Raw genomic sequence first — 17823 nt, 5'->3', positions numbered from 1 at the left:
TTTCTACCCACGAGTTTTAACTACTCCATGGTAAGTTCAGAGAGCAGGGCAGATGTACTCTGCAGACCAAATGCCTTCCCCAAAAACACTGTTAAGCCATTCAGATGTCAGCAGGCCTTGGGCATGCAGGAGATTAAATCATACGTGCCACAGCATCCGATTCAACAAACCAGTGTTTTCTGCTGGCATTATTCCCCGTGAATAAACCCAAATTTTTGTTAACAAATTGCTGAACATTTAAATCATCATTAGATGTCAGCTTATTTCCATTTCTACAATTTATTCTCACGCATTGACAAGATTAACAGTGTAAAATTTATGCTCAGCTTGTGCTTTCGTGGCTGTCCTCTGAATCTTGTGAAAAGGAAGCTTTTTAAAAAAAGCTTTTTTCCTGCTGGACAAGCTTTAGATTTTAGAGCAGGACTCTGAAGCAGCCTAGCCCCAGTATAAAGGTGAGACATTAATTTTATACCAGTTAAATCTCCAATGCTTCATGAAAATGTAATCTTACATGCTTTTATTTATGATACTTCAAATGTCTGTAGGAAACAGTAATTTATCACTAATCTGATGTTAGCCACATTCAACATGTGACTATCCATGTTATATTTCCTTTATCACACTAAACCTTTTGTAACATCACAAAGAATACAGTGGGCACCAGTTCAAAACTTATGTTGGAATTATGTTCATTAGCAACCTAAAAACATATTAGCAATTTGTCCTTTCCTATCACCAAAACCAGGTTCTCCCAGGCAGCCTCCACACAGAAGGGATTCTACAAGGCGTAACAAAGTCAGCAGGAGAATGCCAGATCTTTACAACAAAACTGTAGCTGGGGCTTTCACAAATAGGTTCTTAGCTAAAACACCAATTTATTTTCCTTCTACAGCAGAAATATTCCTTCTTAGAAAACTAATTGAGTCCAAATCTAATGTATTTTCTAGGATGAATCAATCCTCTATATTCTCTTTCACTCCCTTTGATGAGTAAAAACTTCAAAGGGAGTCCTTTTGAAATTTGACTTTAAGTCTTTCCTTCCTCCCAATGCAGAGTCCCAAAGTGGACAGGTCATCTCCCACAAACTCCTACTTTCACATAGACACAGACAAGCATCTCTGGATTATGGCACAAATCAGATTTCACACGGATGCAAAAGGGTTTTCTCATGTCCACAACAAAACCAGGATGACAAAATGGTGTGAGCACACCCAGAGCCACCCAGTCCGAAGGACCTGCACATTTCTCACACATACTCTGCCAAAATCCAGATTGCTGGAGGACAGAAGCAAAGCCAGCAAACCAGAGGAGTCCAGCACAGCAGAACCAGCCCCACTTCATCTGCTGGCCAACACGTCCTGGGGGCTGCATGACTGACACCCCAAATGTGGAGCTTGAACAGCTCTGCCCCCAGCCTGCCCCACCTCTGTAACTGGATGTGAGGAGCCTCTGAACACAACTCCTTTTGCACCTCAGTCTTGAAAGCAGCATTATTCCACAATTATTCCATCAGCCAATCACAATGCAAATGGCCAGGTTCACACTAACATTCCACTAGAAGTGATGAATCCATGTCAAATTTTAGCTGCTTATCATGCTTTTAAAGGGAAAAGATTTTTCCTGATATAAAAGTAAAGCTTAGTATAGCGTAACTCAAATGCAATTTAAAATAAATGGAATTTCACAGTAGTCACAACCATCTACTGGCAGTGGGTTCAACCAAAATATACTTCCTATGCAAATGATCACACTGGAAAAAAATTACTCACCTAGAAATGGAATGAGGCTGAATTAATTAGTGTTAAAGTTTATAATCCCTCATTTTTACATAATAGTTACATGACCACAAGTGAAGCATAAAAGGAGGAGGGGAAAAAAATGAAGTGTTTGGCTTCATTAATCAGTTCGTAAGTTTACTGATTTAGCTTGCAGAATTTATTCACATGCAGTGCTGGCTTAAAACCCCATATATTACAAGTCCAAATCCTACCCAAGATACATAAGAAAAAGTTCTCATTTTTAATTTATTTAAATGAATTACCTGAAGAGCTTAAGGAGGAAACAGAAAATGTGCAGCACTGCAAATTTAGGGAAATATGGGAAATTTGATTTAGAAACTACATTCAAGGCAGAAACCAACAACAGAAGGAAACAGCATTAGGCAGTGAACACTTGACAAACATGAGTGTTGCACAAGTATCTACTAAGGCTTTAGGAATACCCAACCTAACTATTTCTTACTAAATCATGCTTTTGAAGTACCACTCCAAATTCACTAAGTATCTTTACAAGAATCCTTTTTTCACTTCCCAAATATTTTGTCTCTTTCGACTGGTTATTTTTACAGCCACTATCAGAAATCAGACCTGAATCTATTCCCTGCTATCACGGCCATTCCCACCCCTGAAAGACAAAGAGAGACACAAGACCTCACACTCCATTTCCTTTATTCAGACTGCACACCCAAGCGTGGTGCTGGCACCCGCAAGGTCAAAACACACCAGCCCATGCTGAGCCCAGGCTCTCACCAACCAACTCCATTATTATACCACAGGTATTAAAGTTCATATCTAACTGTGCTTTCAAAGCTGCATGTAAAAGTGGAATTGGAGTCAGACATGAAGTTACGACTGCCCACTTCCTCATCTACTCTTCTGCCCAGAAGCCCTACAGTTTAAGGTACACAGGAAGGAAAAGAGGGAAATGTCCAGGGGTATTCCATGTCCTATACCTCAAGAGTTCATCTATTAAAAACCAAAAACGAACTAGCCAAAGTTGTAGGAACAACTCTGATAAATATAATAAATAGAAAGGAAGGAGTCTTTCCTTTTATAAAACCCTCTAATTAGAAGCCATTTCTCTAATGGACAAACACTGAGAGCAGGAGTTAGACCAAACTGCTCAAAATAATTAAACAGCAAGATCCCAAAGTGTCACATCTAAACTACAAATCCAAGGAGGTCTAGTAAGGAAAAGACTGTTTTCAGCCATTTCTTTGAAATACATTTTTGAAGGAGCTAAAGCTGTGTTTTCTTGTCATCTTTATTCAAGTATTTCACAGCAGTTATATTACAAATTACAGTAAAATGTTCAAAATTTCCAGAAGTTCAAAAAAATTAAATAACTTACTTCAAACTAATGTAAAATGAAGTCAAAATGCAAAACATCAATTTAAACACAATTCTGAATAAAACTATAGAATCCAAAATATACCATAGCTGATGAAGGAAGTCTACTTAATCCACAAAGTAGACACTTGTTAATGAAACCAAACAGGACATCCCAATGTCTAAATAACCCAATGTACAAGATACAAAAGATGCAAGTACAAGCCCAAATTCAAGCTTATGTTGTGATTACAAAATAAAACAAAAACAAAATAAAAGACTATCAGCTGCAGGACCTGCCATTCACGAGACTGAAGGTAAAACCAGCGCTGACTCAACAACTTAATTAAAAAAAAAAAAAAAAAGGAAGACAAGATATTACAAAACCCAGTAATCCTATAAATACATTGGCATATGAGGAAATCAAGTAACAATACAGAGGACACAAAACAAAACAAAACAAAATAATCACAGGTGAGATTCAAGCTTGCAAATACAATTAACTCCAGAGCCATCACCCAAGAGCAACTCTATCACTCCAAAACATCCCCCCCCAGCCCCCAGGGAAACCTCCTCCTCTGCCTGGCTGGCCACATTCCACAGAGTCCAGGACGAGGACTCACACAGGAGTTTATTTGCAATTTTCACAACAAGAAACAAGGAAGAGAGGTCAATTTGTACAAACTCTTGCCAGTGCTATGTGGCAAAAAATTAAAAACATACAAAGAGTAAACAAGTTTAGACCACATGGATAGATTAACAGCTGTTTTAACTCTATAACCACCAGACATCTGTAAAGGAAAACAAAAACTGAAGTGTGGTTATTTGGGCTAAGAAGGCGAGTATATCATTTTAGGTAAGCTGTCCACTAGAACATCTGATATTAGCTACGTTTCTCTAAAACAACATGGCAGCTCCTCAATCAGTAAAGTTGCCTCTTAATGATTTTTCCCAATCAACAACTGACAGTAAAAATTTTCCTTTAGAAACCTGACCTTTTAGAACCTTTTTAATGCTAGGCATTAGCTTAAACTTGCTTTTTACACTCACTGGTGACTAAAATTCTCAACTGTTTTAGTTTATATAAATTTATTATCTTCTTAAAAATGAATGCAGTTTTATCTTCCACAAGTGCTGCTGTTACTTGAACAAAAACTTCTTTGAGTAAGTGAAACTGGAATAAATATTTTTAAAAAATTCTGCAGCAAGAACCTGAGACTTGCAAAAAACCCTTTTATCAGAAACTTGCTACAAAAAATCTGCTACATTTCATTTAATCAATTCTTAAAGTTTGTAACAATTTCCATCAAAATACAAAATGCTGTTAATGTACCAGACACATAAATATCTCAAACAGGTATGATGCTAATAAATACTAAATGAAACATGGAAAAAAATCCCATAATCAAATCTGAGATCAAAGAATCTCATTTAAAATGTGTTTTCTGCTTGTTTTCGTTGTTTTTAATCGCACTTTCCCACCTAAAAAATACAGTGTTTCTGCATGGGTTGCATTTCGGTGTAACTAGATGTACATGAATGCTTAAAACCTTTTTCTGCTATTACCTATGAAGAAAAACAGTGGCATTCGGGGGTGAAAAAAGATCTAAGATAGGCTGATGTTTAACCATAATGGACAAAGCACTTTGGATTACTGCAGTAGCCCAAGGCCCATGTTTTCTCTCTCTGCAGCCCTACCATGGGATGAGCTGGAGAGGTGCAGACAAGTCCCTAAGCCTGGGTTTGTACAGGGGAGCAGCGTGACTACAGTCCTCCATAAACACTGTTGGTAACTAAAATACAAAAAGCTGAGGTAGCTCAGGATCTCTGCAGCAGTCTGTTTTGTCTATTGAAAACTAATCACACTGCGTTGCATATTTCTGGACAGACACTTCTGCAGCTACGTAGGGACAGCCACAACGAATGGTTCACGATGGGAACACCAGCCACCTGCTTAGAACACTTCCCACGTGGGTGTGAATAAACCAGCCCAGGTAATGTTCTAACACCGAGCTTGTGATAAAACATAAAAACTGCCCAGACTGTTCTCTCCAGCTGCCAGAAAGGAAAGGTGTTGAACTACACAATTCAGACCCAGAGAACTCTTAGAAAAGATGGATTCAAAAGGTTCTCTTCCAATCCTCCCCACAGTAACTATGCTTTGCACGGAACGACTTGTGAAACCTAAGAGTTTTTATTTTCAGCTGAGGTTGGGCTCCAGGACTTTGACCAACTATAGTGTCTTCTTGCCTGCACTGCACAGTCCAAGCTATATTACAAACACAGACCTTCCCAATGAAACCTGCCAGTATTAACCTTGCTTTCCTTAGAGAACTCGCACCGGAAAACAAGGACACGGTGGGAAAACGCTTCATTTTTAGCAACAAAGAAGAGTTTCACTGTGTAACTTGTTTCTAAAACAAAATATACACCAATGAAAAAGGAATTTCACCATTTTGGTAAAGTATGTGGCTTTTTCAGTGTGTCTTAGTTTAGTTCTGTAGAGTAAGACAGGCATTATAGAACCATAATACTGGCTGCCATCCAATGAAGAGAATACAATTCATCCTTTTGGAGATCTTCATTCTGCAGACAGCTTTCTAACATTGCCATTTGCTATAATCCAAACAAATTGCTTAGCCTTATCTTTCTCAATTGACTAAAAGGCACATTAAAGGCAGTTCTAGAGAGCCTCATCTTCAAATTACTGTACATCCAGTTACTCAAGATTCCTACCACAATGCATCACTGCCTTCTTTAGGACAGATTTTTTTTGTCCATAACCCCAGAGAAGAGAAAAATTGGAAAAAAAAATAAAAAAGGTTGCCTGTTTAAAAATATTCAACTTAGATCTGCTCTTTCCAGTCCTCTTGTATGTGTTGGTCTTCACTTTGCCTGAAGTTTCCCCATAGATAATGCATGTAGAGTGAACAAGAGCAGGAATGAGAACAGTTTCTGTAGCACCAAAAATCTCCAAGCTGTGGCATTGTATTCTTTATTTATATCAGATACAACTATATGAAGTTCCGTTTGGTTCTTGTAGGCTGGTTGGTTTCAGGTACCTGAGACAATAGCACCAAATTCAACAGAAACAAAAAGAGAGAGCACTTAAGACCAAGGCTCTGCACATACTTGGTGCAAATGGAAACTGAATGGCTCAGAGGACTGCTCTCCCATGAGCAGTTTGAGAGGATAAACCCACCCATCTTGACGAGTTCACAGGAATGTTTCAAACACATGAACTGTTCTTTCCATCTCCTGCAAGAGACACAGACCATTAACTATTCATAAATATAGAGAGACAGGAGTAAAGTTACTTTATGTAGTAGCACTTACTTTGATACTTTTTTTAATCTGAACAAACAAATATATGAAAACAGACGTTTCTGTTTATTAGCTGCTATCTGCTAGCAAAATACAGTAAAAGAGGGAACTCATTAAAGAAGTATTAATGCAGAAAAACCCTCTACTATGACAGTCCATGAGAAAAATCAAGGTTTATTAGGGTCATTTATATAATTAATGTGCTCAATATATATTAGGAAAGCACTGCAGTGGCACACTGCATGAGTTCAAGTGTTACTGCACACTTCTGCAGTTGGTGACCCAGCTGTAATCATAAGTCTGCACAGTTTGGATAATCAAAGTAAAGATTGGTCTCTACACACTCCTGCTGGACAAATGCCTTTTTAATCTACCTAACATCTTGCTCAGACTTTCAACACATTTTTAGGTGAAGACGGCAGGGAATAGCAGGAAAACAGTTTGAAAAGTATTCTGCGGGAACTCTACAAAACCCCCCACTATGGCTTTTCCAGGTTTTGTTGTAAATTATTCATGGAGAAAAATATTTAGTGTTCAGTGATCCAACTGGAAAGTAGCAACTGTCGTCCTTTTCACAGCAGGGCTGGTTATCAGTTGAATCAGCAAGCTGATCCAAACCCCTCTGCAGTTAGAACAGTGGTGATGGAGGGATACACACCCAGAGCTGCCATCAGCCTGTGCCAATGGTGAAATGACCAATTTGCTGTTGATGTACAGGAGGCCTTGGAGGGCAAACACTCCAGTGACAAAGGATGATGGCAAGGCAGCACCTGGCTTCCACCATGCTGCACTGACCTTCCCAAGGCTGCACTTACTGATCAAGAGAGAGCGTTCACATTTCTAAGGTCCACCAACAAGTTACACCAACACAATTAAGGGCAACAGCAGCAATGCCAGGTCAGGGTGCCTATGAAATCACCACTTGACATCCATTGTTAGTCATGCCACAAACATGGAAACTGCTTCTACTCTGTTTTACTCTGCTAGCATGTGCTTTTCATGCTGCTGTACTCTCTCCTCTTTTTCCTCCCTTCTTCTAGGTTAAATTCTTAATCCTCTTCTGCAGAAAGCGTTCTTAGAAACAACCGCCAGTTTCTAAGTTACCACACTAAGCTTTTTTCTTTTTATAGATAACTTCTTCAAAGTCTATTACACACTTTTGCCTGCTAGTAGAACAATAAATTGACAGATTAACAGTTTCTGAAAAGCCTATCTCACAATATTCAGATAAAGAATAAAAGAAGCTGTACAACATCACCTCTATAAGTTGTGATTTGTCATAGTCTCTACGATGTCTGTAGATGCATTGACTGAGGAGTGAATACAATCTCTCAAGTTGGTCAACAGTCAGGTTGTCACTTTTCTTAACCACCAAATCAAGCAGTTTCTGTTGAAACAACAAAAGGTGAAGTTAAGTGGGTTTCTAGCATATTTTTTTTAATTTTTTAAGGACAAATCAGAAATGCAGTGTCTTTCTGAAGCCCTCCTTTGAAGGGATACATACAAGTGAAATGAACCACACCTGGGTATCAGCAAGGCTCCTGCTTCAATGTTTATACAAAAAAGAACTTGATGTCTCCTTTCACTTCTCTGCTTATACCCACACTTTTCTTCTTAAGATTCTTTTACTCAGTACAGCTAGGGCAATGTTTGGTCTTTTGGAATGCTATTGCATCCTATTTCATCTTGGTTGGTCATTGTAACAAAGCAAACCCTAAAAACTGCTTTGATGGCCAAAGCAGACATTTTCAAGCAGGGAAAAAAAAGTACCACCACAGGAAAACATTTGGTCCTCCACAAATGTTGTTAAACAGAACAAAAAAAGAAAAAAAAAAAAAGAAAAAAAAAAGAGAAGGGGGTAGCAGGGGGTAGAAGGAGGACACAACATAGGCAAAATTTCTCATAACAAAGGTGAAAGTATTTTAAATAGTGGCAACGTGTGACATTTAAGATTTTTTCTCCTGTCATAACAATTCTATGGTTTCTAAAGAGATAATCATCTGTACTCCACAGAAAATGGGATCTGAATTTCATAGGTCACAGTAGGTCAAGCTACTTTTTACAAGACAGCAAATTTTGTTGCAACTTTAACTGAAAAAAAACCTGAAGCTTAAAAAAAAAAAAAAAGGGAAGAAAATTAATTAGCAGTTTATAATGCTAAACCATCAACACAAATCCCCATTTGCTTTCCAATCCACTAAATTTTCTCCATCAAGTATACCTACACAGGAAAAGATGATATTGACTCCCAATTACCAGGCACCCAGCAGTTTTCTCGGTACCTTGCATGGCCAATTAACACATGTGAGTACCTGCAAAAATGGGCAATTAAGAGTGGACTTCCAGGAACCCAGTGTCATTACTGGATTATAAGGGTAGTAATGAGGGACAGTAAGGATTCAGTAGTTTTATTAACCTTTCATCCAAAAAACACTGATCAACAAATCATTTCCAGAAGTCACTATGATTATAATACTTGTCTGCAGTCAAAACGAAAGGAAATGTTGCTTCAGAACACAGAAAGGAAGCTTCTTCAATGGAGCCTGTTAATAGTTCAATTTATTTTTTCAGTTCTGTTTACCTTTAGTCTGTCATGGTCAACAACCACGGAGGGTAAGGGATCTGAAGGTTCCTCTGGAACCTGCTCCAAACTTGTGGGCTTTGACTGCTCCACAGCGACTTTTCGTGTTTTCTTGCTTTTGAACAAACCTGTAATTTGAAAAACAATTATCAGCACTGTCAGTCCCACAAAATACAGCCTATTTCTTCACTTCAGTTTGATTTTGCTTGTTTAGTTTGTTGGGTTGTTTGGAATCAAGCAAGATTGTAGCAGTGCACATTATTCATCAGCTTTGCCAATTCTAATGCTTACAGGTGCACAAACCCACAGTTCAGAAGACACACACAAAATGGCAATCCTTAAAACCCAACTCCAAAGTGCCAACTTTGAATGAAAACTGAATCCCACTACAAGTTTTCTTATCGTATCTTTCTATTCAACATGAACAAATTAAACAGCTTTGAAGACAAGTTCACACACTAAGCAAATGGTGAAATTCTTTCTGCTCAAGTGAAACAAATCTTCATTTTTCTCTCTAAAGCATCCCGCGTCTTCATCACCACAGTATTCCAACATCTGCTCTACTCCAAACCTCATGTGTTTGTTACGCATTTCTGTTTTCTTCCACCATTGTATTCAACCTATTGACCAAAATATTTTCTTATCTCCTTATACTCTCCCTACATTCATTCACTATTTTTCTCCTCAGCTATTTCAAACGCCCTTTCTTCTGAGAACCCCTGCTATTATAACCATCCTAAAGCATACAAAATTCACCCACCAAATTCAGAAATGTAAAGACTCTTAACGCATCATGCTCTTCTTGTGATATTCCTAGGACCTTTCTTGTATTATTCTCCTTACCCTTAGAGAAAATATGTATGTACAAACACAGCCAACATGTACACAGTAATCTTCTCATAATTCAGATCTCTCATTAAAGCTCATTTACTTTGTAAATCTCAGCACTAACTTTTGAAGTAAAGATTCCATTATTTTAGATAATTCTGAAAGCTCATTAAAAAGGCAATCATGCATAAGGCTTCTATTTCTGTTCCCTGAGGAAACTCTCTCTCTTGTCTTCAAAGGATATGGCCCCTTCTTTTATACATCACCAGGATTTTTCTTCTCCTTCTCTTATCTTTTTCCTGCACTGTTATTGTGTTCACTGTGACTCCAAAGCCAGATACCTTCTCCAACAGATGAACGACAATCTGGCTTTTGCGATGAGTTAAACTGCTTCAACTTTTGCTATGTGCAATTTTTTAGAGGAATGCATTCTTTATTTCTATGCCTTTTTATCCAATGTCAATGATGCTGTTACCATATTCTCTAACAAAACAAGTCACTATCTATCATGTAGATCAAAATAGAAATCAGACAGAATATACTGACCAAAATATGTATTCTATTTATCGCTATTTATAACATTTTTAAATATTTAATTATTGTTTTAATGTCATCTCAGTATTTCCCACAAAGCTGGCAAATACGAACAGAGTAGTGTCAGTGGGAGATGCACTTTCTTGCCTAGGATAAAAATATAGCAAGTCAAGATTGCACTTCTAATTTTTCTACGTGAAATTAAATGCTATACCCATACTAAGAGTTTCAAATAAATAGTCAGCAATTAATGAAATATTAAAATATAATAATTGTAACATAAAATATTACAGTGAAAAATACACACATTATCTTGGACACTGAGATGAAGACGGAAACATGGAAACCAAGCTATACCTTCTTTATCAGCTTCAGCATCTTTAGTTTCAATGTCTGTGCTCTGTAGTGTTTTCTCATTATTGCTGCAATGTGGTAACTCGGCTTTCACCAGATCAGTTCCTTGATTTTCCCTGGAAGCTTCCATTTTCTCCTTTGGCTGATCTTCAGATAAAGATTTTTGCTTGTTACTAGACCAATCACTGTTGTCACGGGGTGAAACAGCATCAAGTAATTCTACTTTACCATTATGACAGGCTGGAGCAGGTACACCTTCGGAGCCATGTATGGATGTCTCTCCATTCACACAGTCCCCTTTCAGCATAGAGTCCTTCTTCAACTCCTTTTCAGCACCCAGGGTAATACTGTCAGTTATTAACAGCGATTCATTTGAACTCTCCTCTTCTGTGGATGCAAAATTGTTTTCCTTTCCTGATGTCCCATTGTTAAGCCTTTGCTCTGCATCTATATCCATAATATCACAAGATGATTCATCATTTGTCATAGAGAGGTCTCCTGCTTCCTCTCCATTCTCCTCGATGCAGTCAGTGCTGATCTCTAGCTCTCCGTTTTCCAGTAATTTATTGTCCTCACCATGATTTTCATCATCAGCAAACTTTGCATCATCTTCATCTTTCTTTAAATTATTGACTTTCCTCTTCTTAATAATGCCTTTGCCCCACTGGGAGCGCCGTCTCGATTTTCTCCTTATTCTAACTGCAAACAAACACACAAACACGTTTAGATGCACAGGAACCCCTCAGTAAAGAGACCAGGATATAAGAATATGGTGTTGTGTGAAGCAATCATCTTCACTCTTCAAGGAAAAATAAGATGTCTGTTGATTTGAATGTGAGCAAATTAGAGGAAACAAGGAATTTTAGCAGTATAAGGAGTGGACACTCAGTCATCCACTCAATTCCTAAACTATGGAAACAAGAAATTCCTAGTTAAAACAGCTAAGCAATGGTGTAGTAATTTGGGTAGCTCATTTGGGTAATGAGGACTCAAACACAATTATTCTCATTTTCCCTTTTTAGCTCCTCAGTGATTTGAAATGATTATACAATAAAACAAAAGAAAGTGCAATCCATGGATTCATAGAATAATTCAGGTTGGAAGGGACAGGAGGAAGCTTCTAATCCAAACTATTACTCCAACCAGAGTCAGCTGTGAGGGCCATGTTGTGCTACACAACTTCAAGCAATATAGGCATGTGATTCCCTTTTTTCATTATTTCTCCATGAAATTTTACTTTTTCTTATTCCTTAGTTTGATTTTCTGTACCTTTGAAAAATTACGTAATAAATTATTTTTCAGGAAGGCCACTTTATTTTATTAATCTATCTGCAGTGAGATATAACTAAGGTACCAATCTAAAGGCTTTGGGGCACATTTGTAATTTAATGAGCAAATGCAGAAGGAAGACCACTCCAACCTAATGCTATGGTCAATATCCTTTTCAAAAGCACTAACTAGACACAGCTCAGAAGACCAGGAAGACACTGGGACAAAGTGAAGCTTTTACGTTCAAATCCAAGCAATGATAAAGACTGTTCCATTTTTGCAGAACTGCGTTAAGTTGTGGCCAACTACAATAAATGAAAATCACAGCCAATAGTAACCAGAAACTGACAAATTTTCTTCCCTTTCAAAGTGAACTCTTCTGCTGAGCACCTCCATAATGTTCTTTACATTTGTAAGTTGCTTTGATTTATGGGGTATTAAGTCCTACACCTGTGTCTGCCAACCACAAACTGAGTTACAAAGATCTTGCTTTGAAGATACAAGCACTATGCAGGTACAAGTGTTGGGAATTAATTCACAGCCACTCAGAAGCACAGTTGTACTTCAGAACTTCTCCCCATGAGTGCTGTATGTAAGCAGGTAGTTTAACAACTACATTAGGAGTAAATCCTAACCTTTTAGCTTTAAAGCTATCTAAAGTTACAATCACACTGCAATAAAAACAGTCTCACTTGGAATGTGTATTTATTGCTACAAATAATCTTCACGGAGAACTGCAAGATTTGAGGGAAGGGGGAAAATCCCCTTTCTTCAGCCATATTCAAGATCTGATAGTGACTTCTACAGTCAGTGTCACTCTTTTATTGATGACAAACTCCAACCTACTCACATAACTTTTCAGGAGTTCATGTATTTTTTCCCTAGACTGTGCAAGAGATTTTCATTAATCACTGAAGCAGCAAATCTGAAACTCAACAGGGAAATGTAAACTTAGAGAAAAAAATAAAAATAATACTCTATTAGCCTATGAATTGAACCTAAGCACAACTCCAAAGATGGGTAAATAAAACACAGAAGGAGAGTAGAAGTCTTTTAAAGGAAATCTGGTACATCCTAAATGTATAAATAAATAAGTTGAAATTTTTAAAGATACAGTGATTTTTGGCTGTTTAGGCACACTTTGCTGTAATTCAGATAGATATATGAGATATATTGTGAAGTATATTTGATATCTTTTACATCAGTGAATTGCACTTCAAATATTTACTGGTGCATCCCTTCTATCCACACTGTGAGTTCCACCTGGGATGAGAATCCATAATTTCCCCAAACACATAAGTACATTCCTAAAATTCTTAGGTGTGAGAGAAATCACTTTAAAGCAAAATGGAATTAATCCTTGTTTTACCCATCTCATTAAATTTCAAGTCTTTCTCAACTGACAGTCTGCAAGTCCAGTTCACTCAGTGTCTCATCCAGTATTTTTGAACAAACATTATGTGTGTTGTTTTTTGCTGCTGTTTTTAATAAGAACAAAGAAACAACAAAAAAGTGAGGCAGCAAGAGAGGAAATTCTGGTTCCAGATCCTTAGCAAACATTGTTACATAGATTTTTCTTTTACATGGAGTCAAGCCTCTAAATTAGTGAAAAGTTGAGCAAGGAGTACAACACCTAAAAACAAAACCCTGCACCAGTCTTTCTGTCGTGCTTAATTCCCCAGTTAAGGGAGTGGTACAAGGAGGAGAAGTGTTTAATGGACCAGAGAACCACGTGACAAACTGTAGACACTGACACCAGATTTCATCACCTATACTGGTCTCCCTTATAGTTACTGGAAATAAAAAAGGCACTACTACAAGAGTATCATGGATCTGAGAAGCTGCCATAAGAGGCAGGAAACTGAATCCTACAGGACAGTTGATTATGACTTTAAAAGGATGAAGGAGCTACCACAGGGTAAAACTGATGCAAAAGGCCACTGGGGAGGAACTAATGGGTTAACAGATTGCTGCTAAAAATAAGCTTAGCCTGGAATCCCATCTTCACTACCTTAATGTTTGTATTTTAGAAGATTGTAAGCTATCAAGAGCAGATTGCCAAACTTTTTATTTTCTAGTCAGTATGATTCATGACTATCAGCTTCCAGCAGGTAACAGAATGGGACAGAATGGGTAACAGCTATTTACAGGAGAAAAACTTGGAGAGAACTTTGTTTAAAAAATGAACATAGTATGTGCAATTGCAACTTAATGCCTTAACACTTTTTCAATTACTCCTTTTAAAACTACTAATCAGAAATCTCCTCATTGATACCCAGTCTTTTGGCAGTATTTGTGCCAGAGGCAGTGGAAATACTATTGTCAGAAGAATCATGCTTTATAGAACTGAGTTTCTCTAACTCAAACTATTATAATAGCAATTATTCACACATGAATACATTCACTTGCCTTCTAAATTGGCCAACTATTCACTCTATAATCTTCACATAACCTCTACAGATTTGCCAAAGGGTTCTTACTTTTAGTTTTAGCTTCTGTCTGGTTTGCTTTTTTGTAAATCACTACTAAGCATTTTTAATAACAATAAATATCTGTCTGACCACAAGTCACACCTAACATTTCACTCAGGTTCACATGAAGTTGGCATCAAAAGTAAACGTTGCCTGCTCTTTTTTTCCTTAGATGTACAATCTATGCAGACAGCATTTTTTTAAAGTGCTATGTAATACAATGTAATACAATCACTGAATAGAAATTTACTGTTCATTTTGTTAAGCAGTAGGTGAAGTCCCTCAGTTCTTCCATTCCTATGTTAAGACAATTTCAGAGTCACCTGAAAGACCCATGAACAAGGCATTTCTCCTCGGTACAATTAAAAATAAATTCTGTGCTGTCCTTACTTCGGAAGGATTAGTCCTCTAGATGAAATTAAGTAAAATTAAACCTGTGGCAGACTTTCAGAAATTCTGAATTCTTGCCCACTGACAGGTGCTGCTTGGAGATTCTCCAGTCAGATACACTAAGTAATAACAACATCATCTGGTGATGTAAGTACCAGCCCTGTCCAGAGCAGAGCACTGTTCCTGGCTATTAAAGAACAGTAATAGTAGAAAGTAAAACCAAAACTAAAAACATCCTAAAAAATATGAACCAAAAAATAAAATTGTTTCCCACTTTTCCAAAGCATTTCTTCAAGACCTAGAGGTAACCGTGACCTTTCTGTTTATGGTCTCAGGAAAAGAGAGCTCAAAAAAATGGGTGAATGGTACAGAAGTTTCAGAGCTGTGGTATGCACTGTTGCTGTCCCCCAAATCCAGGAGTACAGTGACAGAACTGTAGACTACAGAGAAATAAAATTAACAGTGGAAAAGAAAGCAGACATAATTAGATTATTCAAAGACTGTCAATTATTAACAAGCAAGTCTGCTTCCCCTAATGTGGAAGAACTCTAATAAGATGCAGCAGAGATCTTTCTCTTGAAATTTCTGTAGTTTGACTACTACAGTACCATGAGTGCAGCACAGTATTCAAGGCTAACAAGTTCACTTTATGCTGCAGAGAAGACCCTTCCATGCTTCCACACTGCTTAAAACCCATCAGAGAATGTGAATCCTCTGTCAGTAAATGATAAAACTGACATCCATCAAACAGTAAATTCTCTGTTGTTACTGTATTTCATGAAGAATTCCTGGGGATTAAAACCCAAAGAAGATTCTCATGGCAAGCAAGATCACCGTGGATCTAGATTTTTAGTCTGCAGTATCAAGAACCACTTAAAGCAATTCACGTGTTTTAAGTTTTTCTTCCATGATCAAAACCCTCAACACCTTTCTGATGTCTTGTGTGTAAAGTAACTCAAAGCCTTGAGAAATCACTTATAACCAGCAACTTACGCTCTCTTATACAGCATCCAGGATATCTATGTACCTGCCACAGTAATTTAGCTGCTTCCAGTAGCTCCACATTCCTTACCAAGAGGCACTAAATAGTCCACTTGAAAGTCTCTGGAGTTTCTACTCACAAAGTCCCAAACTGCAGTCAGAGATAAGCAGCAAGAAAGAACAGATCACAGTTCCACAATGGCTTAAAAAGCAAAGTGAGGTGCCAGCTTCCACTAACAAAGCCATTTCTCCCTCCAAAGCTAGCTATAGCATTTCCACTGCCTCATTTGTGCCGGCACTACTGTTCCTGCAGTAAAACAGATAAGGGAACTAAATCCATCTGAAACGTTATGTTGTTGGGGTTTTTTCTGGCTTAGTTTTCAACATCTTTGGTTGAGCTTTCCAACTCGTGAATGACAGTGCTGGCACAGGGTACACAGTGGGAATATGCCACCAGCAACAAGGCAAGACAGCCTCTTCAGTAGTGACCTGCAGTTTGACCAGCTTTATTAAAGTGACTGTGGGACCAATCCCTAAAATCCCTAAAAGATGTCATTTTCTTCACCTAGATGGAGGGCACTCAAAGCACAGAACTGATAAACACATTAAAAGAACTGCATGCAACAAATTCACATATTTATGATTTTTATCACCTTATGTAACAGCTGATGTTTTGTAAGCAAACATTAGAAGAATCTGGGCATTTCTACTCCACACAGAGAAGTCAAGTTTCATAAGGAGGAGTTGAAATAGGTAAAAACCAAACCTGACTGCAGCATTCCCAGTATTTTCTTCCCCAGTCAACTGCTTTCCCCTACCATTCCAAATAATCTCCACTGAAGCTCTTCCCAGTATTTCTCATGGAACTATCCCAGTGTCTCCTGTTCCTCCCCACCCCAGCTGAACAGGACACAGGACACACTCCATGTCTGAGGTGTGCATGCCATGCCTGATCAATACCAGGTTTTACCTGCTCAACTACCATTTTCAATCTAGCTCCTTTTCCTGCAGTAGACACATGCACTTGTCCAGCTACCAATTTTCACAAAACCTGCAGGAATCTAATCTTTCAGCTCTCAGCTCCTGTCAAATCTGTCTGAACTCTAGTAAATGTTTTAGAAGTTATTAGGGGAGCAGAGATGGACAGAGAGTATAGGTATGACTTTCTTGGGAAACCAAGATAAAAATATCATTTACATGAAACCAGAGTAATTATATTAGTAAAATACATGGCAAGACCATCATGCTGGAAAATTAAAGAGGCAAATGAAGTCAAAAGAGAAAAGACAATCAGATTCATGTCATCTGTGGAGATAATTTTTAGACTTTTCACCTTTGTATATCTGCTTATTTCCCCTCTGCTCTGTACAATAGCAACTGTGGCAGCTATACACATCCCTGGTACCTTCAGCTGGCTCTTAAGGACTACTGAATGACACCTTCCTGCTGCAAGAGAGTCATGAACAAACACAAGAAAGAATCATGGCTACTGGGGGGTTTCTCTGTCAAGGAGGCAAAATCTGAAGTTAATAAATGGGTAATAATCCCAAGAAAATCCACTACTTCTGCAGACAGAAACACTAAGTCTTAAAACAATTTAAAGCAAACATTGTCACAGTTTCCAGACGGGAGGAAGGAAGTGTGTTTATTACATCACTTGTGCATAACACTTAGAGAAAAAAAAAAAAAAACCATACTACTTCAGAAAATGGTTTTACCATGTTTACAAAAAAGGTGATGACAATGCTTTCAAGGAAACCTTAAAAGAGGCTGAGCCATCTTGCATTACTCAGTTACAAAGACAAGAACAAGAGAATACAAAAAAGTCACTGATCAGGTAAATTGTAAACCCACTTAGCTCTCTGTCAGAGGAAAAAAGACATTTGATTAATTCAATAGGCAGGTTTTTAATAGGGATGAAAGAAGATTTCTTTGTCACTAGACATCACTGAGTTCAAAAGTTTGATGGGATCCCAAAAAAGAA

General features: G+C 37.8%; 1 protein-coding gene across 8 annotated transcripts in view; it reads right to left on the bottom strand.

Moving 5' to 3' along the window:
• Positions 1-3350: 3350 nt before the first annotated feature.
• Positions 3351-17823, bottom strand: part of ATAD2B (ATPase family AAA domain containing 2B) — a 74208-nt gene continuing 59735 nt past the window's right edge. For 3 of the 8 annotated variants that reach the window (XM_038130247.1, XM_038130245.1, XM_038130250.1), the window contains exons 25-28: positions 10732-11427; positions 9013-9140; positions 7690-7818; positions 3351-6365 (exon numbers count right to left, since the gene is read on the bottom strand). In XM_038130247.1, the coding sequence (XP_037986175.1) occupies positions 6324-6365; positions 7690-7818; positions 9013-9140; positions 10732-11427 (995 nt within the window). In that variant the 3' untranslated portion in view covers positions 3351-6323. Of the gene's footprint in view, positions 6366-6404; positions 7819-9012; positions 9141-9181; positions 10582-10644; positions 11428-17823 lie in introns of those variants that run through there. The other 5 variants (XM_038130243.1, XM_038130248.1, XM_038130244.1 and 2 more) reach the window with 4 other exon arrangements.

This window comes from Motacilla alba, chromosome 3 (genome assembly GCF_015832195.1).
Source record: "Motacilla alba alba isolate MOTALB_02 chromosome 3, Motacilla_alba_V1.0_pri, whole genome shotgun sequence".
NCBI lineage: Eukaryota > Metazoa > Chordata > Aves > Passeriformes > Motacillidae > Motacilla > Motacilla alba.
This window is presented reverse-complemented; position numbering and strand designations above follow the sequence as displayed.